We start from the raw sequence: 26,479 nt of genomic DNA, 5'->3' as shown, positions 1-26,479 counted from the left end.
TGTGCTAACAGTACGTGACAAGGAGATTAAGGAAGAAGTTTAGTGAAAAAAAAGTTCTAATTATTTTGCACTTAAAAGGCAAATCGAGACATAGCAAGTTTCACCAAGTACAGTGCTGAAAACCTCTTTACATCTAACTTGTAATATATCATTTCCAATTTGTAAAAATCCTTGTCCTTGCATTTCTGATTTTGTTTCTACAGGCTACTTCAGTTCTGATTCAAAACAATTGAGTTAAACTCAGTTTCTAGCAGCAATATTTACTTCAAGTGTTAGGACTCATCCTAAATTAACACAAATTTACAAGTAAGAGTGCAATTCAAAGTATCTACCTGGGTTCTGGTCATCACACACCAAAGTATTAATTTTATTACAGGTATATGCCCATGACATGGGCAGTCAGGAGCCTTAGTAAGTAGCCAAAAGATTATGCACAGAAAAAAAAAAAAGTGCTATCTTGGTGGCCAGATGTGTTTCAGAAGAGTAAAATTCATTGATTCAAGCCAGTGGAAAGTACAAAACAAACACAATTCACTGCTCCTTTAATCACAGAGACTACAATTTGCTCTTACAGACCCTCTACATCAAGCCTTTGCTTCAATTTTGACTCACGTGAATGTCCAGTTGTAGTCATGGGAAACTCTCTCCATCATGTCCACTTTGGCCCCTGGCACACTGCAGATTGGACGGTTCCAGCTGTCCCGAATGCGCATGTAGAGGTTTCTGGTGTAGAAATTTTCGAAGTCCTGGTACAATGGGACAAAGTCCTGAAACACAAAAAATGAAAATATCTATTACAGCAAAGCAGGAGTAAGAGGGGTTGTTTCTGTTAGTCAGGTGTAATTTACAAAAAAAAAAAAAAGGAAGAAAACTCCAGGAAAAGTTTGCGTTTTTCATCATAAGCCCTGAAACCAATTCCATACAATGTGTTTTAATCCAAATCTGTGCCAGTGCAAAATTATCTGAAAGTGAATGACAGAAAACCTGAATATTCATCTGCTAGTGCAAAATCCATGTTAGGTGTGATTTCCAAACTTTTTCAATGTGTAAATCCACTATATCCCCAAAATTTCCTCAATAGCACATGTTTATTTTGTATATAAGTTAAGTAGCTCATGGAATCTTAAAGCTCTCAGCTACAAGTAGAAAAAGCAATAATGGCATTCGGTTATGCTTCAATTTAGAAAGCCTCAAAGAATTCTAACATATAGGAGAAGAAGTGCTAAAACTTTGGACTTGAAACAGCTTGGTTGTCTTGGTAGGTGAGCAGAACATCTCTCAAACATCCAATAACCCCTTCATGAAATGGATGGGCATATCATCTTTGCAAGAGATTTGTATTCAACCTTCAAAGTTAAGCAAAGCAAGGGAACACACAATGGCTTTTTGGCACCAAACAGCATGCACTGCTCAACTGAATATACAAATAATTTGAAAACTGTGGAAGTCTTCTGTATTTTAAGCTGTTCATAAGAAACGCATTTAACATAGCATCACTAGCATTATTATAGAGATCATCATTACAACTTTCCACAGTTTCTTGTTCGGAATCCAACCTAGTAAGCTACATTACAGTGCCCCTCTTCTGCACAGCTTATCAGCACTTAAGTCCCACAGGATTTCTCTGAATGAGTATTTCCTGAAATCCAGCTTCCCCTCCAACTTTTTTCAGGAAAAGTGACTAACTGTCTTGAATGGATAACACACAGGAATGTTAAACTAACTGTGACAGCAAGGACATCTGAACATTTAAGAACATTTTTTCTGGCCTACTTTAAATGCTCCGAAGTCATGAGATTTCCTTATTACTATTCAATTAAAAGGAAGTCTGACATTCAGTTGTGATAAGAATGCATAATTTATTTGCTACTGTTAGGGGGTGGGGGGAAGCCTTTTTAATAATCTACAAAAGGAAAAAGTAGAATTTATGACAAAGAGACAGCATAGCATTTCTTCCTGCTTTTCACAAAAGAAATGCAAAGATGGTGAGGGGCATTTTATTTTTGTTGACAGAATAAGCAAGACTGTCTGACTAAGTGTTACAGTACCTGACAGTTATACCACTGAAGCAAAACTAGGGGCATTTATGCCAACTTTTTACTAGCAACTCAAACAAATGAGCACTGACAAGCTCTTTAGTTACAATATTTAACTACAGGAAGAATACTTTTTCTTGACTTTCCTATTTGAATTATTTGACAACTTTGTTTTTTCAGTTTGGAGTAAAGGAACCATCTAGGTCTCTTTGCATCCTCCTACCAGCAGCTGAACAGAAGAGATGAAGCCCAACAGTGCCAACATTTAAGCAGGCACAGTTGCACATAAGCCTTCTTCTGATTTGCCTGTGCATAATGACATGCCAAAAAGGCACAAAAATATTAATTTCCATTATTTCAATGATGGAAAACAAATTATATTTAGCTAGTGATCACTGCTCCAGGTAATCACAAGTATGTCCTTACTCAGCAAGGACAGACAGCGGAAATAAGATTCCTATGAGCTAAGATGGATAGAAGGGCAATTATTTCTTCCATGTTCCTACTTAAGTATAGCTTTGCATTATTTCAAATGTGCCAGGTCTTCTCTGAAGGCTCTTTGTCAAGGGATGTTAACAAGGGTAGCAGGCCAGCTGATACAAAGCTGTAATCCACTAGAAAATAATTGGTTTTCTGAAGTAGCTACTCAGCTCTACCCTTCTGCAACTTCAGTGTCTCATGTTGATGCAGGCATAAAATGGATTTCAAGGTTGAATCCCTAACAAACTGTTCACTTGTACAATGAAGAAAAACATCAGTACTGACAACTGAATTCAAGAACTTCATACACATGAAAAGTCATATAGCTACTGTACTTTTATTAGAAAGTGCTGACACATGTAAGTACTTAGCAATATACTAAGAAGATCCTAATTCATGACACAAAATCAAAATAATTATCTTCAAGTGTCTGAAACCTTCTGCTAATTATTTGTAAAGGGGTTGGGGAAGTGACAAGATCAAAAAAGAAACTCTGGCACATTAGAAGATCAATGCTTTAGGGATCTGTACTTGTTACAGAATCACAGAATCAACTAGGTTTGAAAAGAGCTTTAAGATCGTCAAGTCAAACTTATGTTTAATTGTAACCTGCTGAGATCCTTTTAAAGCATTTTCAACTCTTCCTGACCATCTCTGTGTGAGGTTTCAGCTTTGCAGTAGTTACTCAAGCACACAAACTATGTGACCCAGGAAATCACTGAGATTTTAAGCCAAGGCTCTTAGTTAGGAGTGAAGGCTGGAAATGAGTCATTGTACCAACTCAAGCAGGTATGCCTGGGCCGATACACTCCAATCTCTCATCAGATTACTGATCAGATAGTACATTTTCTTTTGAAACACAAGCTGACAAAGCAGGAAGAGTAACAAGCTCAGCTAGTGAGATACAATCACCCACAACAACCTGACATCACTGAGATACATAACGCAAGTATGACCTTACAAGCCAAAAGCGTAACTAAGTTTAAAGTTATTTAACTGTGAAACAGAGAAGTTCTCTGAACCAAGTAGATAATGATAAACAAACAAAGCATCTTTAAAGTCAACAAGAATTCAAGGAACAAATTATGGGTAAGGGAAATAAAGTCTAATACAGGACACTAGCCTTAGTTTTTGGGAGTACCAAGCTGTAAAATTATAGCAAAGGGCTCTCAGTGATGTACCAGCTTAATGCCAACCCCTCTGTTGTCCATCCTACCCACCCCTAATAGACCACCCTCAGCTAGCTCTTAGGAAAAAATTCCTTGGAGTAGGACAGGCAAGAACCGTTGTTTCGGCATAAATCAAAACTGGATTGCCCATTTCCTCAATAATCTTTGCCCTACCAAGGGGTTCTCATAACCCATGCATCTGAGAACACAAAGAGAAATGGAAAGGGTATTATGTTTTATAGACTGCTGACAGAGTTTGAGAGTCCTCTTTTGGAACTGGTTTCCAGGACCAGATGGTTTGTCTGACTGGCTTGGGGGCTGGCTGTTCTTTGGTTGGTTGGTTGTTTTTCCCTGTCTTTCTACAATGTGGTATTTCATATGGAGAGTAGAGAGGACACTACACCAAAAAGGGAAATTAAACGTTTTCAATCTCTGAACCATGAAGGTTCCCTTCATTTGGGAAGGGAAGTGAGACAAAATCTATTTCAAATTTTTGGCACATGCAGCCACAGTGCTGTGTTGCAACAGTGCCCTATTGCTGGAAGTAATCACTGTCACCTTTAAATGACCTTCAGTGTTTATTGTTATTTTTCCATCAAGTTATCATCCTGTTTCAGATGCAACATTTCTAGTCCTAACAGACTAAGAATATCAAGCCTGAGATGGAACAGCTTCATCTGGAGGAAAAACATTCTATGAGTGAGTTGATTCTTTGAGCAATCTTCAGAGTAAGCAAGGTCAAACAACTGCAAAGGTTATAAAGCTTCCAAAGGAGGGAGCAAAACCAGCATGTTCTTTCAGTTGAATTCATATGAACATGAAGCTAAGAAATCATAAACAGTTTCATTCCTACTGATTTAAGCCAGACCATATCCCCTATTAGAAAGATGAGGCCTGATGAAGAAACCTAAGTACTCATGGTCTGCCAGAAGCCTGAAAGGCATAGCAATTTCAAGATAGAGTGAAACAAGGAAAGAATAAAATTCTCCCTTGGGGTGCAGCACCTTAGCACAGGTGATTTGGGAACCCAAGATTTCATCATATGGTAAATTAATACTACAACAAGTACAGGTTATAATGACAGCTTTGTAACCATTAGCTTGGGGCACAGTGACATGCAAATTCAGTGATTATCCTGCTTTTAGAGCCAATTTCTCATAGCCTTGCACCTAAGCTAACAAATGGTGCCAGGAGCACCAGCTGGGCTTATCTGCAATTCACATAACATGTTCCCTGATAATACAAAACTGACTGAATGGAAATCAGGAGTAGACAACTGTAACAAATTTCAGGCTTCTAAAAGGAAGCAGAAAGACTAGTTCTGTCTCACTGCTACAGGAGTCAAAAAAAAAAAAAAGTGAAGCAATAACTGTGGGCAGCCTCTATACCACCCAGAGGCCTCTGATGAGCTGTACAGATGCTAAGACAACATTGAACAAAAGAGTAAAGTTCACTGTCCCAAAATACTCCTACAGCTGGATTCTTGTGATGAATGAGTGTTTGAAAACCACAGATGCTAGAAACATGTTCTAACTGGGCAAGCTACTGAGCATGAAGAGGTACATTAGAGAATTACCAGCCCCATTTACACAGTTGCTCCCATATACAAAACATACACTGTAATCGACTTGCAAATCACACTGGAATAAAGGTAAAACTGATTTTCATCCTGCCTGTAAAATCCTAAAGCTTTTTGCAGATTTTACTGCACTATATGACCAGACATTACATTAAATTGGGTATGCATAAATTGATTCCAGGGTAATTGAGAATTGTTAATCTTGCTGCTTACCCATGCCAAGAGCAGACTGATAATGCTTTGGAGAGGATGTGCTACACAACACTGGTTTCCAGGAAAAGCCCAGCTGGCTATATTTTGAACAAAGCCAAAACCCAATAGACTATTTCCTTTTCCACCCTTGTTGTGTTCCAACTGTTAGTGAATATTAGGTTTTCCTGGAATCATTAATTTCAATGCAAAGCTCTAGTAATTCTAAGGAATTTACCTACCAGAGACAGTCCCAGAGACTTGTTGAAAAGACTTGAAATTAGTTTGGTCACTTTTGTTTCCTAGTTCTGATGCACAGACTAAGAATACAATATTAAGTGACAATTTAAGGAAGGAATTGCTCTACAGAAATAAGCTGCCCTAAAAAACACACAAAAACTGAGGTGGGTTTTTCTGGTGTCTGTCTGTAATACTACATTTTGGACCTAAGTTTACATTATGCTTTTAACTGCCATCACCTTCAGAAACACACCACAGAAAATTTAGATACTTCAATTCCACAACTTTCTGGACAAGTTAACTCAGCCCTTTATGAAATACTTCCCTGCATCACGTTTGTTTCACTCACAAAGCAGGCTGTCACACACTGTTCAGCTACACAGCTACTGCTTTTGCTCGGAGCTTTTCACTTAAGCAATTATGAATTATTTCAAAAAAGTAAAGCTAACTCTTTTGCTTCGTATTTAAGAAAATCCTATTTACTGAGTTGGCTCTCTAGAATTTAAATATTTAAAAAATATTGCTTTCTACACAAAGGTCATAAATCTGCCACAGCCTACCCCAGGGTAACTGCAGGGCTTCTCTGGTCTGCTGCTTTTCTGAACTGCAGGCTCTGATTTTACATATTAATAAGAAAAAAAAAGTGCAAGTTTTGAGCCTTTTCTGCACACTAGTATCTGCATTCCATCACCAAAAGATGATTGGGCTTTAAGACAGCAGCTTGAGAGATTAAAACTTGAAAAATCACTTTAAACTGTTTCAAAACAAAGTCACTAAGCACCACACTACCATTCCCCTCCCCTGCACCAAAATAAACCTGGCTCCCACATTAGATACAATGCAATGTGCTCTCATCAATTCATTTGTAGGCAAACAAAGCGTAAAGCAGCAAAGCATGAGGATAAAAGTACTGTATGTTCTAGACCTCACATGATCACTTTTTATTTGTCCAATATTGGAAACACCTGTTCCAACTTAAGCACTAGAAATATGATTTGGGGAATGTACACTAGGCTGAAATTTCTTTTAACACCAAAACTTTTTAAATAGGATTTTCTATTTTTCATTCTTACACAACACTCATTAGCACGTGCTACTAGCTCTGTCCACAGATATACTATGTACAAAACCAAACCAGAATACAAGCATCTCTTCACTGCAAGCCATGACCAATTGTCCTCGGCACAGCAGGAGCAGTCATTTTTCTCCTTCTTAGTAGCTGGTGCAGTTTTCTTTCGTGTCACACGACAGAGAGGGCTTACAATCAAACTGTAATTTGGGATGTGCATTCTCCAGAACACCTGCAATACATTGATGATGTTATCATGTCGGGTAATACAGTGGAAAAAGTTTTTGAGAAAGGGAGGAAAATAATCCAAATAACGCTGAAAGCCAGTTCTGCCATAAAACAGAGTAAGGTCAAGGGACCTGCATAGGAGATTAAGTTTTTGGGAATAAAAGGGCAAGATGGACGTTGCCAGATCCCCACAGATGTGATCAACAAGATAACAGCAATGTCTCCACCAACTGATAAGAAACACAAGCTTTCTTGGGTACTGTGCGGTTCTGCAGAATCCACATCCCAAATTAACAGTTCGATTGCAAGCCCCCTCTATCATGTGATCCAGAAGAAAAATGATTTTAAATGGGGCCCTGAGCAACAACAAGCCTTTGAGCAAATTAAATGATAGTTCATGCAGTAGCCCTTGGACCAGTTTGGACCGGGCCAGATGTAAAAAATGTACTGTGCACCACAGCTGGGGAGAATGGTCCTACCTGGAGCCTCTGGCAGAAAGCTCCAGGGGAGACTCGAGGTTGACTCCTCAGCTTTTGGAGTCAGGGATACAAAGGATCTGAGGCCAGCTATAACCCAACTGAGAAAGAGATACTGGCAGCCTATGAAGGGGTTCGAGCTGCTTCAGATGTGACTGGCACTGAAGCACACCTCCTTCTGGCACCCTGGTTGCCCATGCTGGGCTGGATGTTCAAAGGCAGGGTCTCCTCTACACATCATGCAACTGGAGTTACATGGAGTAAATGGGCTGCACTAACTACACAACGAGCTTGAATAGGAAATCCCAGTCATCCAGACATTCTAGAAATCATGGACTGGCCAGAGGGCAAAGATTTTGGAATGTCACCAGAGGAGGAGGTGATGTGTGCTGAAGAGGCACCACCATATAACAAATTGTCAGAAAGTGAAAAGCAGTACGCCTGCTTTACTGATGGGTCCTGCCGTACTGTGGGAAAGCATCGGAGATGGAAGGCAGCTGTGTGGAGTCCTCAACAACAAGTTGCAAAAACTGCTGAAGGAGAAGGTGAATTGAGTCAGTTTGTTGAGGTGAAAGCCATTCAGCTGGCCCTGGACATTGCTGAACAAGAAAGGTGGCCAGTACTTTATCCTGACTCATGGATGGTGGCAAATGCCCTGTGGGAGTGGTTGCAGCAATGGAAGCAGAGCAACTGGCAACGCAGAGGTAAACCCATCAGGGCTGCTGCACTGTGGCAAGGTATCGCTGCCCGGGTGCAGAACCTGGTGGTGAAGGTACGCCATGTAGATGCTCATGTACCCAAGAGTCGGGCCACTGAGGAATACTAGAACAACCAACAAGTGGATAAAAGTGCTAAGATTGAAGTGGCTCAGATGGACTTAGATTGGCAACATAAGGGTGAATTATTTTTGGGCCCCGTGGGCCTACAGCATTTCAGGCCATCAGGGCAGAGATGCAACACACAGATGGGCTCGTGATCAAGTGGCAGATTTAACAATGGACACTATCGCCCAAGTTATTCATGACTGTGAAACATGTGCTGCAATTAAACAAGCCAAACAGTTAAAGCTTCTTTGGTATGGTGGACGATGGCTGAATTACAAATACGGGGAGGCCTGGCAGACTGATTATATCACACTCCCCCCAACCCGCCAAGGCAAGCGCCATGTGCTTACCATGGTGGAAGCAACCACCAGATGGCTGGAAACATGCGCTGTGCCCCACGCCACTGCCCGGAACATTGTCCTGGGCCTTGAAAAACAGATTGTGTGGTGACATGGCACCCCAGAGAGAATTGAGTCAGACAATGAGACTCATTTCTGAAACAGCCTTATAGACATTTGGGCCAAAGAGCATGGCATTGAATGGGTATATCACATCCCCTACCATGCACCAGCCTCTGGAAAATTGAACGGCACAATGGGCTGTTAAAAACTACACTGAGAGCAATGAGTGGGGGAACTTTTAAGCATTGGGATACACATTTACCAAAGCCTCCTGGTTGGTCAACACCAGAGGATCTGCCAACAGGGCTGGTCCAGCCCAGTCAGAACTTTTACATATTGTAGAGGGGGACAAGGTTCCTGTGGTGCACATAAAGAATTTGCTGGGGAAGACAGTCTGGCCTATTCCCACTTCACGTAAAGGCAAACCCACTCCTGGGATTGCTTTTGTGCAGGTACCCGGATATCCTTGGTGAGTAATGCATGAAGATGGGGAAGTCCAGTGCGCACCTCAAGGGGATTTGATTTTAGGGGAAAACAGCCAATGAACTCAACTGCATGCTGTTGTCTGCTATGTAGCACTTTTACAGTCCACCAACTAGATGTCTTCAGGTCACCAGCGACTGGTCTTGATTTCCCTCCGACTGTGATCCCAACAAAGAATGAACTTTGATGAAACCAGACGAGTTCTGTGGTATCATCAACAGAAAACAATCCAACACTGCACACAGCCTCTCCCACTCTGAAAGACTGTTACAAGAGACAGAGCCCAACAGCATGAACCAGATGAACTCAGCAGCTTTATAGGGACTGGTCCATGCACTAGGGAATGATCTCTCTCTCTCTCTGTGTGTGTATGCATATATAAGACAAGAGTGATGGTATATTGAAAAATGTGGGATCTGAGCATGACGTGAATGTTGTGGAAGAAGGGATGGATATTGTCCTGGGTTCAGCAGTAGCTGTCATTTTAATCCTTCTTAGTAGCTGGTGCAGTGCTGTGGTTTTGACTTTCAGCCTGAGAACAGTGCTGATAACACTGATGTTTTTAGTTGCTGCTCAGTAATATTTACTCTGACCAAGGACTTTCTGAGTCTCATGCTCTGCCAGGGAGGAGAGGAAGTAGGAGGAAGCAGAGACAGGACACCTGACCCAAACTAGCCAAAGAGGTATTCCATACCACAGCACATCATGCCCAGTATATAAACGGGGTAGTTACGTAGAAGGGCAAGATCACCGCTTGGTTCGGGCTGGGTATCAGTCAGTAGGTGGTAAGCGGTTGTATTTTCTTCCCTTGTTATTTCCCTTATCATTATTGGTGGTAGCAGCAGTGGTTTGTGTTATACCTTAGTTACTGGACTGTTCTTATCTCAACACGTGGGAGTTACATTATTTTGATTCTTCTCCCCATCCCTCCAGGAGCAGGGGGAGGAAGTGGGGGAGTAAAAAAGCAGCTGCGTGGTTCTGGGTTGCCGGCTGGCCTTAAACCACAACACCAACACACAAAGGGTTTCAAATTCATCAGTCCAGGAGGTGCAGTTAAGCAACTGTTTTCACTGTAAGATGCAATGCTAAGTTAATTTATAAAAAATTTCAAGGCTATTTAAATTTCTTTTAAAACTAGGATAATGAGATACTAACAAGCTTTATATTTCAGCATCCCCTGTGACTATTTTTACCAAGAGCCTAATATCAATGATGTATTCCCAAATTAGACCTATTGCCTGATATCTTCCTTTTGTACACTTCCATGTCAACCATGACTGCTCCCACAGAAAAGGGCTACTCTAAGTAGTATTGCACCTTACATAATGGTAACAGAACAAGTATTCCACAATAACTGTGCAAGGGACATCTAATGACAACAGTATACAGTAACTGCACCAAAACTTCAGTTACATCCTCCTAATACTCAAGTGCCATGAGTACAGACAAATATTTAAACCTTTCTTCTAATGTCTTAGTAGATTTTTCCAACTGTTTGACTGTTCTCTTCTGTATCAACTTCAAGTTTTTACACGAAAAAAACACAAGGGTGTCATGTTCTCAGGTGACAAAAACCATAGTATCTCAAATGACATTAATGAACACATCAAATTTGAAGCTGAGATTTAGCCAGCAATCCTTACTTTGATATTGTAACTGCTAAAAGGGATCCAAGACTTTTACTTGCAGATACCAGAATTCAGTTTTGCAAAAAGTGTAAATTTAAGCTCCTGTAATTTCAACCAATATAAAAACCTATTACTCATTAAAGTCCTATGAGAATGCTTTGGTGGGTGAAAAACTTAACATGGGCTGGCAATGTAAGCTTGTAGTCCAGAAAGCCAACTGTATCCTGGGTTGCATCAAAAGAAGCGTGGCCAGCAGATCGAAGGAGGTGATCCTGCCCCTCTACTCTGCTCTCGTGAGACCTCACTTGGAGTACTGTGTGCAGTTCTGGTGTCCTCAACATAAAAAGGACATGGAACTGTTAGAACAAGTCCAGAGGAGGGCCACGAGGATGATCAGGGGACTAGAGCACCTCCCATATGAAGACAAGCTGAGAAAGTTGGGATTGTTCAGTCTGGAGAAGAGAAGGCTGCATGGAGACCTCATAGCAGCCTTCCAATATCTGAAGGGAGGCTATAAGGATGCTGGGGAGGGACTCTTCATTAGGCACTGTAGTGACAGGACAAGGGGTAATGGGTTCAAACTTAAACAGGGAAAGTTTAAACTGGATATAAGGAAGAAGTTCTTTACTGTGAGGGTGGTGAGGCACTGGAATGGGTTGCCCAGGGAAGTTGTGAATGCTCCATTCCTGGTGGTGTTCAAGGCCAGGCTGGATAGAGCCTTGGGTGACATGTTTAACGTGAGGTATCCCTGCCCATGGCAGGGGTTTGGAACTAGATGATCTTAAGATCCTTTCCAACCCTAACTATTCTATGATTCTATGCTTTATTTTGATATTAAGTACCTTATAATGAATCAGCTTAATTCTACCTCACGATGTTCACCAAAAGAAGCTACTGTGAAGTAATTTTAGGCACTGGAGAGTTTACTGCATCGTAGCTAATCTACCATTAAAATGACATGCAGTTTACTGCTGCTTCAAAAAAAAAAAAAGCTCTCAAGGCTTCCTTTTTTTTCCACCATTCCCACCCCCAGCTCCTGATTTTTTGTTTGCATTAGTGAGATGTCCTTCTCATACCCCACTGCTTTCTGCCAGCCAACTGCTTGTGTGACTGCACAGAGAAACAGAAACCAGCAACTGGAAAACAACCTTCCTTGACATTTCAGAAGCTAGATTGGCTTCCCAAAACAGTAGAGAAAAACAGAACCCTGGTCAGCAAGAGCAAGCCACTTCACCTTTGGAGCAAAGCTCACTGGTATTCACGCAGTGCTAGAAGAGGTCATATCAAGAGTTCACAGAAAATAGCTTGCAAACTGCAAGTTTAAACAGTAGCTTTCTTAACAGTAATTAATTCCTGTGGGGAATAAAGGCCCTTAAATCTATTTTACAGCTACTCCAAATTAGTATTATCCATTCCAGATTAACTGTTGAAGGAGGCAAGACTTTTCATCTCGTGACAGAAGCTTTTGTGAATAGGTCTTTTTATGAATTAATTCTTTTTAACTGGTATCAGTGAGTGAAGAGTCAGCACCTCAGATTACTCATCAGCTAACCTGCCAGTATTTTAGACTACAGACGAATTTAAAGTCATCCAGTTTGTGCACTGGTTCTTATCCACAAGCATTTCTTTGCAACTGCTTAGGCTACAGAGAATTAATAGCATATTTTCAAATCAAAACACAGCCACCAGAACAGCATCAGAAAGCCTCTTGCTGCTGTCAAACTCAAAGCAAATCATTTGATAAGCTTTTCTCTATCTACTGATGCTGGCATATGCAGTCTCTTTTCCCCAAACCCTTGTTTCTGCAACTGGGGCATCTCCCAGCATGTTGATATAACTGTTGATGCAGCTTTGCAGTGAACCAGATGAGGGAACTGCTCTGCCAAAAAATAATCCAACTAAAAGAAACACTAATGTTTAATGACAGCAGTGCTAACAGAGTATTCAGGGCATTAAGAAGACAAGGAAAACAGCAAGAAAACTTTGAACAACTCTGTTCCCCAAGGAAATGCTCAGGCTATAGCCTCAGCCACATAATTCCCAAGAGGTTACCTTTTGTTCTTCTCTTTCTGTTGCATTCTGGCACTTCTCAATCTTCCACTGCCGCATGAAATCTCGCAGATACCCAAAAAGAGTAAGAACACCATAGCCTACATAGGTCAGCACAGCAACCAGCATTGGTGTTTCTTCAAAAGCTTCATTGAAAGGCCTTTTGTATAATCCTCCATTGTGCACAATATGATCCACCTATAGTAAAAATTTAAAGAGAGGCTGTTGTGAGATATCCATTCAGGAAATGACAGACAGACATTCAGAGTAGCCCCTGGCCTTCTAATCAGCTACAAGTACTCAAAGTACTCTCAGCTAGGGTTAGCCCTGACAAACACTGTCATTTTCCACAGGCAGCTAAGTTGTTGATATAATCAAAGTCACAGTTGCCAACTTAGTGCCATTTAACATCTCCTTAAAGTTCTTTAGCTTGCAAAAGTACACAGAGAGCACTGCTTATATCCAGGCCAACCAAAACAAAAAAAAACCTGCCTCCCCCCTCATCAAGAGCTAGGTAGGCATAACTAACAGACAGTGAGGGCTCCCAGGCTCACTACAGGGAAAAAAACAAAATAGAGATGAATAGTGTTATTAACCTAAACAAGGTATTTTAAGGATTATGAGAACTGAAAAAGTGGAGAAGAGCAAAAAACGGCTCAACTTTGTAAGCCTGTATTACTCTAACAAAACAAGCATAAACTGTGTGTCTCTATAACTGTTCTCCTAAAGACAGTGACGTAAACATTGTACTCATCCATGAGGATATGACACCAGACAAAAAAGTCATTGTATAAACAGTCTCAACATGGCATGTAAGTCAGCACATAGAACAATGCAAAGCTTTCTGCATAAAATCCAGACTAAAAGTCATCTTGCAACTTGCATACCATCATTTGGTATGCAAAAAGAAGAATTTGATTAGCTGTATAATACATGTGCATGGCCATCTTAAGTACAGTTACTGTAATACACAATATCTGTGACTGCTAAAGAAAAACTTCACAGCTACAAGGCAAGGGCTCACTCAACATAACACTGGGGAAAAAACATGGGTGTTTTGTCTAAAAGAATAAAGTTAAAGATCAATGTATCAAAACATAGAAACCCAGCCATTAGATGTAAATGTTATTCTGTATTGCTGGAAGTTACAGAATAGCTACCCTCTGATAGAATAGCTAGCTACATGTGAAAGAACAGTCTTTGACATAAAACTCATCTGTAGCACCAAATAAATATAGATCCAAGAAATGTATTTTTTAAAATATACTAATCAAAGAAACATCAACACATAGGAAAGCATTTTCATCCCAAATACATCAAAAAAGGACAACAGCACATAATTAATGAAGAGTGGGGGCCAGCAGACAGACAAATCCAGTTATTCACCTATGCCACTTATACTACCATGCAGGAAAAGAAGCCAACATTGTCCTAACCTCTGTAACAGCTGATGAATCAATAAAGGCACACATACTTTCTGGCCTCACCAAACACCATGCTATCTATAAAGTGACAATTGCTCATATGCTGGAGCAAGTCTGTATTTCAAGCCTAGCATTAATACCTTGAAAGTAATTTTCCAGAAGCAAGGGTCTTCTCTTAGGACACAAATATGCTATAGCTACATAGTTACTAAATACGCACCAGCACATTCCTCTCCTGATACTTACTTCTACCTCCTCCCTTAGCCAATACAGACATTCAGATCAAGTTTCAACCAGAGCAAATCCTCAATTTGGTCACTGGGTATTTGGTCAATTGGTAAGAATTGTTCCAAGTGTGGAAACTAAACAGCAAAGACTCAGTAGTAGCTTCTTTTTTACTGGCAGCAGCATTTAGCCCAAATGCAGATAACTAACTTGCAGCATGTTGGGACCAGTTTTAATGCTGAAGCAGTTTTTAAAACACACAGTATACAGTGGTGGCCTAAGTTAAAAAACTATCATGCTTTGGAACAGGTGTAGAACACTTGCTTACCACACTGCAGCTCAGAAGATGACAATCTAAAGCTTTAACACAGGCTACAGGTGCATACACTGTCTCCTTCAGGAGCCCTGCCAACCAAAGGAACTGCCCCTGCCATATTCCCACTCTGAGCCATCTGCATCACCCTCTGGCTTGCACAACTAAGGCTAACCAGATTTTCAGCACAGCATCACTCCAATGCTGAACTGATCTAGGTTGGAAACATAATGGTTTACAGAAGGTTATTTATTAGACCCCAACAGTCTTTACAGTGCTGTTCCGCAAACTTGTTCAATAGATCTCAGCAAACAAGAACCAGCAGCTGTTGAGTGGAGAGGAGGGGCAGCAGCAACATGACAATCAACAGACTCAATGAGCCAATGCTGCAGAGGAAAAGCCATGAAAGCTCTCTCTTTATTATTCTCAGGATTGCTTAACTGTATTACTATGTCTCCAATTCATGAAACCATAGAATTTTATTACATCCAGATCTGAGACAGATCATGCCCCAAAGCTTCTGTTACTACAATTTCAGCTTGATGAGTTAGAAGTTGAATTTGGTGTCCTCACACTGACAGACCAGGCTTTGAATAGCAGCTATTCAGGAGCAGGCATGCACAGCACCTGCTACTTTTGGTGTCTACTAGTAGCCGATTAGTAGCAACAGAAAACTAGTAGTGACTACTTAATAAATTACCTAGCATCTAATAAATAGAGTTCCCACCAAAGGTTTTAATGTCTTTCCCATGCCATGTAAGTGGCAGTTAGTCTGGAAGAGATGAAAGGCTACATCCTGAGGGTGTATCTGAAGCTACCTAACACAAAAAAATAGCTACTGGGGAAAAACCAACCAACCAACAAACATCCACACCAAAACCCAACTAAAACCCCAACCTATAAACAATTTTAATCAGAAGTATACCAATTTTTTCCAGGTGTTTAGAGTTGCCTCTGCTTGTGACAAATGTTGAAACTAAACAAGTTACCCCACATGGTGAAAACCATTTCACTGAGAATGGCCCTTTTGGGGAATACTTGTATTGACTCAACACATACTCTAACCAATTTCACCTCCCAGTGTCATTCTATGAATGCATTTATACATCCTTATACTCTCCTGTCAGCTACCATGACAAAAGCCGAGAAACTTCTATGCTATCCTATCTGAATTAAATGTTAAAGAAATAATCTGAACGCAATTCCACAGACTTTTCAGAAAGGATACAATGATTACAAATACTCTAGAATTTATTATAATAGCCACATTTTATATACAAGTCAGTCGATTTTTTCCAAAAATGCCTCCTGAATCTGCACACTTGCCTTCAAATGAAGGCTAACATGCTGTGAGCTCCAAGGCTGCTGCCAAAGAGCAGCAAGTTCATTTCCAGAGATCGAGAAAGAAGGTGGCTACAGCTTGGTGATTCATTTCTTTTTCTGGAGGGTGGGGAAGAAGCATGCAAGATTAAGACTTTTATGGTTTCAACAAGCCTCACAATAAAATGAGCCATGACCTTTCAAGTAGAACATACTGCGTATCTAAGTGGAGACTATAAAGAAAAGTCAAGAGTTCGCCTAAGCATGTGGTTCAGAATAAGTTCATCTACACCTCTCTCTCCTGTACTGCCTTGTCCACATGTACACGGAAGAGCCTCATCACATTAATATACTCAACTGCAGGAATAAAATCACAAAGCACCACCCAGCTGGTTAGAGAAGGCAGCAAAGAGATGGCATTCTGCGTCAGCCACAGGTAACACCTGTGTTGGGGAAGAAAAGTCACATTGAACAGTATTTTAACAGTTACTGAGTAGCGGCATCATAAAGCAACAGGTAGAAAGGATTGCACTGGTTTAAGTAGAACACATTAGGGTGTCTGATTACATTCAGCTCTCTAATTGATAACAAACAGTTCCAATTCAGAAGACAATACATTATAAAACTGGCTTCAGATTTAGTTCACCCTGCAAATCAGAAGCATTTTAAGTAGTACAACAGCATGTCTACAACAGGCAGAGGATGGGACTGTGGATGTACACACATGTGGCACAAGCACACCCAACCTGATGTTCTTGCCCAACTACTGCGCAGAGTTATGCTTTAAAGGCCACACTGGCCTCCAGTGCAGTGTCTGAAAGTCTGGTACCATCAGAACAAGACTTAAGCTCCACAGACAGAAAAGACAGCCGTCTATCCCAAGTTATTCAAATTCTTTAATGACATATATAGAAAGTACCTCACATAATACCCCTTTTGCAATTACCTTAGCATAGTTAAGGATCATCCAAAATCAGGGACAGAACAGTGTAATCTAAACAAAAGTAGTTCTCATTTAAGCCACCACACTGAGCACAAACTCACACCAGAATATATCCTATTGCATGCTTTACTGATTACAACCTCCACCACCCTACAGTTATTGCAGTTCATAAACAACAGTAAGCAGTAAATTTGCTTTTCCTAGTACCCTTCACCATTTTCCATTTTCTAAATTTAGACAGTAGGATCTTCATAGAAGGACCACCATACCTCACCCTGTCATAAATTTACAAAGAAGGTAAAAGGAAATCAGCAAACTGGAACCTGTTTTAGTATTGCTTTCACTGCCAACACACAAAACAGGTCACGTATGAGACTGGCATTAATCTGAACCTCACTTCGTTATCTTTAAAAACTTATTTCTCAAAAATAATAGAAAAAAGGGGTTTCAGTATATTTGCTATACTGTGTCAGCAGACAAGTTGTGTAAGAACTCATCCTAAACAAAGTCAGCATGGTAGAAATCGGTAGATGGAAAGAAGCACACAAGAAGCCAAACACTCTCAGACTGAAGGGAACCATGCTTAACTTCCAAAGCATTAGAGACGGTGAAGTTTTGTGAGAAGACAGGAGCCATGCTTGAACACAGGAACATTTGCAGATGCTGCTGTAGGCAACACACAGGATTTATCACAGGTATCTGGGTATATACCTTGCATGGAAGGCATATACTTTAAGGAAAGAAGATGCTACAAGTGCAACATGCACAGTGCACAGCAAGAATATTGATTATGGTGCTACCTAAGGAATAACCTAACACTGTGTGTTAAAGAGGTTGTTTCATTTCATGCTGCCAGAAAGAACAAAGTAATATGAACTGGGCAGACTTTATGTAAACACCCTGAACGGATTATTTATGTTGAAGTACAACCTTGCTAATTTTTTGTTGAAAACTTGTAGCTTCTCCTTGCCACACACAACACATACTGCAGAAATGCTACTAGCAGCCTTCCCCCCCCACCCCTTTTTTTTTATAAGAGAAATGTAATGAGGAAGATTGCTTCCATGAGTTGCTTGTTTTCATCAAAGATTCCTGCCAACTATAAGGAATAAAATGGAAAAACACAGAATACATCTCTGCTCTAGGGTTAGGGTTACGCCTCCACTCTCAAAATCAGTCACATTTACTCTACACATTTACTCTACAGGAATCAGCACTACAGAAACTACAGCAGTGAAAACTCCACACAGGCAACTGCTCTAAGCTGCTAGATTATTCTGTGGTAATGCTACTGTCACCTCCAGCCCTTTCCCTTGTACTGCTTTGCTCTTAGACTTCAGATCTCAGACTGTTGCATGGGTAAAAGGACCATGTATTTAGTACCAAAACTGGAATGAAATGATTTGAATCACAGTTTAAGCTTTTTCTTTCTTTCCCTAAAAAAGGGGAAACTTGTTTTACAAACCAGACTTCAACACTGGAGTGTATTCCTATATTCCTATTTACACATTTGCTCTTGTTGACAGGCACCGTCAAATATTTTGATTTGCAGCTAGCAGTTCCCAACAAATTAGGTCTTCCTTTGTTAAGACGCACTTGCTACACCTACACAAAAAGTGGAAATCTTCATAATGTTTAAGTGCTGTTTGTGGTTTTTTGTTGTGGTTTTTTTGTTGGTTGGGTTTTTTTTGTGACTTTTTTGTTGTTGTTGGTTGGGTTTGGGTTTTTTTCTTTTATCAAGTGAACTCAAAGCTGAGTTTACTACATATGGCTGACAATTCAAATCCTACTGAGAATATACGTTTTTCTGTCAGTTTACCTTCAGTTACCTTAAACCCAGTGTTACTTTATCTAGTACATTCAGTAGCTTTTAGGTGTACAGCGTTTTGACAGAGAATTCCTTAACTGCACACTTAGTTACTAAATGTGTTTCACAATAAGATTTTCAAATACAGTTTAAGCCTTCAGTGGTTCACTAACAAGTAAATTTCTAGGCTTTATACCTCTGAAAGCATTCCTAATATACTTTAGAATTTGCTCTCATTTATTCTTATAGACTTAGTCCTATTACTTTCTAAACTTTTCAACTCTTGCTTTGTCAACTATAAGTATTCTTCAAGGCTATATTTTTAAATGAAAAATCAGAATCAAGCAGGTTGGAAAAGACCTTTAAGATCATCAAGTCCAGCGTTTACCACAGGACTGCAAAGTCCACCACTCAAACATGTCACTAAGGGCCTCATCTCCACATTCTTTGAACACCTCCATGGATGGTGGTTTCACCACTTCCCTGGGAAGTTATTTTTCTAGGAGTGCTTTCATAATGAATTAAAAGAAAAAATAAAAAACCAACCAACCTTTTCTTAAATTTTTTACCTCACTGAAGCTGGGCCAATGTTTTATGTTCCTCCAAGATAAACTGAAGTCAATAGATAATTAATTTCCCCTCAGACCCAACAAATTGAAAGCATGACATTTAGTAAAACAACATTTCTGCTGTATGATTAAGACAGGAACATTTATAACAATTATAGCATTTAAGGCTTATCAGCAGTTAAATTTGAAATGGCAGTCCCAATATTAGTGAAAGATTTTCACATTTTATCCAAACTGACTTCTCAGTAGCACACAATTGAAGCTAGTCACATCAGCAACTATCATGGGTGTTTGTTTGCATACTAGTACAGATACACAAACTCTCACTGGCACTACATCTAGCCAGGAAAAAAAGTCCTGCACAGCTATTTTTTCCACAAAGGCTTATAGTCTTTTATAATTGAATTTAGTATTAGGAAAGTATCTTCATGCACAGGTACACAGTTTCAGAAATAAGAGTTTTATAAATTAAAACATCTGACAGAGATCAGTCTTTCTAGGTCAGCCAATCTTCTGCTCACTTCAGTTTTACATTACTGACACAATAAACAGTCAACCAAAAAGCCAAGCAACAGACACAAAGTAATAATTTCCTTCCTCAGGTCTGATGCAAGCCTCAGAGTACATGCTACAAGCCCCAAGGCACACATTTTCACATAGGTTCGGGAATTAAATGCTAATGTCTACACCTGGGCAAACCCTCCTGCAATCCACAGGTTCATCTCCGTAACCATGGAATAACCAAGGTTGGAAGGGGACTCCAGTGGTCAACACCTCCAACACACAGGTCAAAGCAAGTCTAATTACAGCAGGCTGCTGACAGACATCTAGTCTTGACCTCCTCCATGGATAGAAGTCATGTAACATCTCTGTTACAGCTGAACCCAGGACACAACCTCTTCCAGTATTTTACCACTTTCACAGAAGACTTATTTTCCCTATAAGTAATTAAAATTTTCAATTTTTCCAAGTTATATCTGTTGCTTCTTATGCTATTGCCACACACTTCCAGAAGTCTGGCTTCAGCCAGGTAGCTGAGCTTTCTCTTCCTAAGGCTGAACAAACTCAGATCCCCTCAGTCCCTCCTTTAGCTTGGGACCCCCCACTGGAGTCACAGATTGACATGGCTATGCCAGCACCTTTCTGGTGAGTTCAAAACTGGACATGATACACAAGATGCAGTCTCACAAATGCTGAGTAACTGGGAAAGACCACTCCTTCAAGGATAAGTTGATCCACGCAGATGTGGAAAAAAACCCCAAACCACAAAACAACACAAAACCAAAACAATCCTGTCCTCAGCATTATTTAACATCTTTATCTTATCCCAAACTTTATCTAAAACAAGGGCTTATTCACATCACTGCTACCACTAACTCACTATAACAAGAAAAGCTTACAGTCTTTGTTGGACTCATCACTATAATTATGGTCTCCCAAAGAACCTATACTAACCTTAATTCCAGCAAAAGCATCTATAAAATCAAGATGAAGCCATCACTCCCATGCATCCTGATGGATGTATATCATGAGATGAGCCTACAAACAGTAGGATTACTTTCTCTCTAAAAACCCAAACACAAATCACAGGACCACACAAACTGGTTTTAGTATGTACACAAGAAAAAAAAACCTGAAAAAAAAATGTATGCTGTCTGATTTAATAGCTGTAAGAATTCAGGATTTGTGACAGTTTTAAAGAAATGCAAATCACACGGTCCTCCCACTCTCTTCAACCAAACTATTCCTTGTCTTCCTGAGGAAGTAGTATTAGACATTTACAAAAGGCATAGATGCAATAAGCTATCTGGAGATTGCTACAGTATGGCATTTGTAGACCTTCTAGAGACATGAAGGAAATGAAAATTTTTTATCTGGCTGGGAAATACCACACACAATGGAAATTAAGAACTTGATATCTAACACCTATATTCCAATTATTTTTTTTTTTTTCAGTTTGAGATGATTTCTTCTTCAACTTCCAGAGGCATAACAAAACCATTCTAAGGTGAGAAGCTCAATTAAGAAGTCCAAAAAAAATCACATTACTAAAACCACATTCACAATAACAGGCAGATTACAGTAAGTTAACATGGAAAATAAGGGTACCTTGTCCCATTAAAGATGACCCAATCTCCCTATTTTTAGCAAGAATTTTTTTTCAGATGCAGTATTAGAAAACCATTAGCCATTTGCTCTAGAGCAAAGCAGTGCAACAGAGAAATACATTCCAGTTTAAAACTGCATTGCAGAAAGAAAAAGCAATTTTCCTTGCATTCTTTATTATTCCCACAAGTATCTTCATAGATCCTGAATAGCATTTTTCTACTGAATTCTCCAACTCTTTCTCAATGCTCTCTCCAGCAGACCAGAAAGATAAGTAAAACAGAATCACACAGAACCTGCAGAGGTAACTTCACTGTTCTTTTATGTAGACTTGCTTTCTTTCTCCTGGCTGTGCTCATTTCCCCACAACAATACCCTTTGAGATGTCATGCTTTCATCCTACATAGTGCAGTATTACACTAAAATATTAAATCAGTTTTGAATCCATACATAGATTACTGCTTATGCTGGAATAACAGTGAAGAGCTCACACTATGTTAAATTCCAGTCTCTGTAGAGGGATTTATAAGAAAGCCTGAAATCTGTGTCATAAGGACAATTTAGGGTAAAAAAAAAAACCGCAACAAAAAACAAACCCAGCCACCCCCCCCAAAAAACCCCAAATTACTCAGCTAACCACAGCAGGGATATCCTAGGTAGGGGCAGACTCCTCTTTTCACACAGCTAAAAATTCTTCCACTACCAAGCCCTACCAGAGGGCACAGTGATGTAATACCCTGTCTCTAAGCTATCCTTTCACAAGCTCCAGGCTTTTCCAGATAAACTGCCAGTGCAACACTTCTTTATACCAGTGTTTTTTCTTTTCCCTCCCCTTCCCACCAATATATTAATTTTATCTAGGTTTCTTCTTGCCTCCTACTTCTCTCAAGGACTTTCTTGCAAAAGCACCTTTTCCCCTCCTCACCTTTACTTTTCTCTTTTATTCTCTGAAGTAAGAAAAACTTCCTCCTTGTTGGTACCTGATTACTTCACTTGCAGATTCTCAAGTGTTGTACATGGTACGTACATACACAGACAAATATATTCAACACATGGTTAAGCTTTAACATGTTTTCCTTCTGTGCAAAGAATCAACAACCAAAATTCAAAAGCCAAAAGGCCAATCAAGTGGCCAAATCTGCAATACACCAGCAACTATCTCTTTGCTAGCAAATACACCTAAACACTCACTTCTTCCGGTCAGGTTCTAACATTTAGAATCTTATTTTGAAACTTTGCAATCTGGCCCACAAAAACTTAGAGCAAAACAAATGCAACACTCCTAATTATAAATTTCTGCTTGACCAGCAAGCAGCTGCCAGAAAGATACAAAACTTTCTTGTACTCTTCATGCATCCTCTGCCAATGCTGCTACACTTCTGAGAAGTTGTTCTAAAAAATCTTAGCAAAAAGCCAATGAACCTTCCCACTTTAGAAAGAATTACCTCAAACACCTCAGGTTTCCAACACATATTTGGGCATAGTACAACTCACATGCTACTGACTGACTAGAATGTCTCATAAAACATCACTATTTTTAAGCTTCCTCAGTTTGACATAGACAGCTTTGCCATTCACGTGCTGTATCTCCCTTGTTCTCCCGATACAGCTGGAAAAAAAACTTGAGGAAGAACTTCCCTACCCCAACTTCTCTGTTCTGCAGAAGCAGAAAAGCAGAACTGTAATCAGACCTTCTTCTTTAAAAGCACTATGGGGGGGACAGGGAAGAAACACCACTCACAGAAGAATGCTCACTACCACCATGCCTGGTCTTACACTTTATGGCTTTATAGTCAGCAATGACTGGTGTTTGCAAAGCCGGACTACCAGTGCCATAGGTCCCCAAACCAGTAAAAGCTGACACTGCTGCCAAAATACTGTACCATCTTCCTCCATCTGTTCACTCCCAGCACTGTGCTATTACTTCCCAAATGCCAGGGCAAGACTAAGAGCATCCATCCAGTGAAAGAAATGTGGTAAGTGTCCTGGGTAATATTTAACACAGTTCGTGGGTCCAGGAGGAAGTTTAGTTTTACCCTGCATCAGTTCTCAATGTGGTTCACACAGTGACTGCACAAACCTACACTGGAAAAACATGGAGCAACAGGATGGATGACATAGAGGAAGGCTCTTCTCAAGCAGCTTTGCGTGTCCAAGGAAACACAACTTATTCCATACAGTTAGGCTTGCCTCAATGACAGCCATTATGTTCCTTACACTGTAACAAAAAAATTTGGTGTTTTGCAGAGAAACAAACAGAAGTCTGAAAGCACAGACAGACACTTGCATCACAAAGTGACAATACAGCTAGATGGAAGTGCTACATCAACCTTTAACTATTCTGTAGAGAGAAGTCTCCAACAAGGCTACTAGTACTTGTAGCCCTGTCCATCACACCTGTAACAATAATAGTGAAGGACTGCTGAAACCTTTTCTTGTTGTAGTGTTGTAGCGCTGTTGCTAAACAACAAAAACGAAAGCCTTGTGGTAAAGACACAAGAGTGACTCGAGGGCCAGCCTGGCGAACAAACACCCTCCGCGGCACGCCCGTGACTGAGGCGCTACCTGCCGCCCTCTCTCCCTACCGCAGGGCCGCAGGGCACAAACCCGATCCCACCGGCCAGCAAAGTTATACCGAACATCCCAACAACGGCGCTCCGGTAGCTTGCCGGAGCCCGCCTGCAGCCGCAGCGAGTGGGGACAGCCGCAAGCTCCCGCGGCTCCCCGGCGTGCCGGGGGCACTGCCGGCTCCCACAGCAGGACGAGGCGGCAGCGCCTGGAGGAAAGCGTCGAGGACAGCCCGCGGCCGCACCGCAGCCGGTCCCACAAGCCCTTCCCGCCACCGGAGCCCCCGAGGAGACCACACACCCGCCCAGGTGACGGCCCCACCCGTGAGGCGGAGGGGGCCCGCGCGCACGCATACCTGTGTGTCGGGAGCGGGAAAGCGGCGCACGTAACCGTTGCGGAGCGTGCCGTGGCCCGCGCCGCTGCAGCCGTTAGCGCGGGGCTGTGCACCCGCCACCGCCGCAGCCCGCCCGGGCCGCTCCATCCCGCCGGCTCCGCTGCGCCCGCTCCGCCACCCCCGCCCGGCCGCGCCGCACCGGAAGCGCGAGCTGCCGCTTGCCCAATCACCGGCAAATACGTCACGCTCGGGGATGGGCTCTGTAACGACGCAGCGGCGCGCGTGCGAGGCTGGCGGCGGACGCCAGGGACAGGGGGCGGGGCCCAGAGGACGGGGCCCAATGAGAGCCTCGCATGCCAATCAGGTGGGAGGGGAGTGTGGTGAAGGGCCGGGTTTGCCCAATTGCAAAGCGGAAAGTTCGGAGGAAGGTGCAGCCAGAAGGTGAACGTTGTCCAATCGCTTGGCAGAGATGGAACCGGGAACTAAGAGCAGGAGATAAGATAGCCAATCACAGCGCGAGGTGATAGAAGAGGCACGAGCGAGCAGCGGGGTCCGTCCAATGACCGGAGGGAGGGGCAAGGTGATGGCTGAGGTAGCAGCCAATGGGAGGGCGCAGTGGCGGGCTCGCGGAGCGAGGGCGTGGTTGGGATGGTTACGTGTGAGGGCTGCCAACGGCCGCGCTAGGGTTAGGGCTGGTTCTGGTGGCTCCCTCTGGGGCAGGGCGGGTGTTGGGCGCCGAGCGTGTGAGAGAGGGTCCTCATGCGCCCGTAAGCGCCTTTCCTGGCGCGGAGTGGGCAGCGGGGTGGGCTGGTGCCGTTTCCGTGACTGGTAGCGGCTTTTTCTTTAGGGCACCCCAGTCGCTGGAGCAAGGAGAGGGTCAGGGTGGGGTGAGGCAGCAGGCGACCCTCTGCTGCCCGCCCTGAGGGAATACTGGTGCTGCGTCTCTTCTGCAGATAGTTGGCATTGCAATGGTGCCAGCCACATTGCTGTCACTCCTCGCTTTCCCACCTGAAAGTCCATTTGCATCCAAAATCTGCAGTGCCCACTCTCGGATGCCCAGCTGCAGAGTTAGTAGAGCAAAGTTAATAGAGTCTAGGGAGCTGATGAGTAAAGTAGTTCAAGGCTGCAGGGGTTGCCCCAGGGCACACAGGCCTCGGGCTGTGTCGTGATGGGCTCTGAACGCTGAAGTAACTAACCCACTGCAAGTTGGTAGGAGAACCTCTGAGTGAAACCCTGAATGGTGATTTAGGAGGTCAGATCGAATTATTGCAAAGCCCTTTCCTGCCTGGGGTAGACATGGGAGAGGTGTATCTTGGCTCAAGTATGCCTGAGTAGTGAACGACCTGATAGGAAACGCTGTAGACAAGCTCCAGGCAGAGCTTAAGTCAATAGGATTTAAATTCAAGCTTAAAGATTGGTGCATGCTTGGCTGCCTTGCTGAGCCACTATCCCTGACAGCTGAAGCTGCCAGTCTGTTAACTCTGCCCATGGCTGTGTTTAGAAATCATCATATATTTGGCTATGAATTTGAGTATGGTTTGGAAATAACATACTTCATTCAAAGACTGGGTAAGCTGAACACTGTGTTTAGTTCAGGGGTAGATGTTACCAACATTAGTAAAGTTTGGGTTTCCAGACCTCAGACAACACCAGAGGAAGGGTGCTCTGCAAACCACAAAGCACCTGGATTTGTGCACTCTCACACAACTTGTATACATCTTGGTGAGGTAGTGGGAAGAGGAGTGCATCCAGAGGTTTTTGAGTTGCAGAAGTGTTAACTGGTAGAAGGAAACAGCTAAATGTGTTTAATCACACACTGAAGAGATGGAGGAGTATGACGTTTGTTTTCTCCAGTGCAACTGAGAGGGAAGGGCTGTGGTGTTTCTTAGAATGTAACCTGAAACAATAAAAACAAAGCTCAGTTAACACAATGGAAGTTAACAGGTTTAAGCAGATGAATTAGAGAGAATGATCTCATCTGTTCTGATTTGCTACTATTGATAGTCATTTTTTTCTGTA

At 41.8% G+C, this 26,479-nt stretch overlaps 1 protein-coding gene across 1 annotated transcript in view; it reads right to left on the bottom strand.

Moving 5' to 3' along the window:
• SPTLC2 (serine palmitoyltransferase long chain base subunit 2) overlaps positions 1-24,651 on the bottom strand; it is an 83,587-nt gene extending 58,936 nt beyond the window's left edge. Inside the window, exons 1-3 of the mRNA XM_034061854.1 lie at positions 24,482-24,651; positions 12,855-13,049; positions 613-767 (exon numbers count right to left, since the gene is read on the bottom strand). Coding sequence (XP_033917745.1) covers positions 613-767; positions 12,855-13,049; positions 24,482-24,607 — 476 coding nt within the window. The 5' untranslated portion in view covers positions 24,608-24,651. The remainder of the gene's footprint in view (positions 1-612; positions 768-12,854; positions 13,050-24,481) is intronic.
• Between the last annotated feature and the right edge of the window lie 1,828 nt (positions 24,652-26,479).

This window comes from Melopsittacus undulatus, chromosome 4 (assembly GCF_012275295.1).
Source record: "Melopsittacus undulatus isolate bMelUnd1 chromosome 4, bMelUnd1.mat.Z, whole genome shotgun sequence".
Lineage (NCBI taxonomy): Eukaryota > Metazoa > Chordata > Aves > Psittaciformes > Psittaculidae > Melopsittacus > Melopsittacus undulatus.
This window is presented reverse-complemented; position numbering and strand designations above follow the sequence as displayed.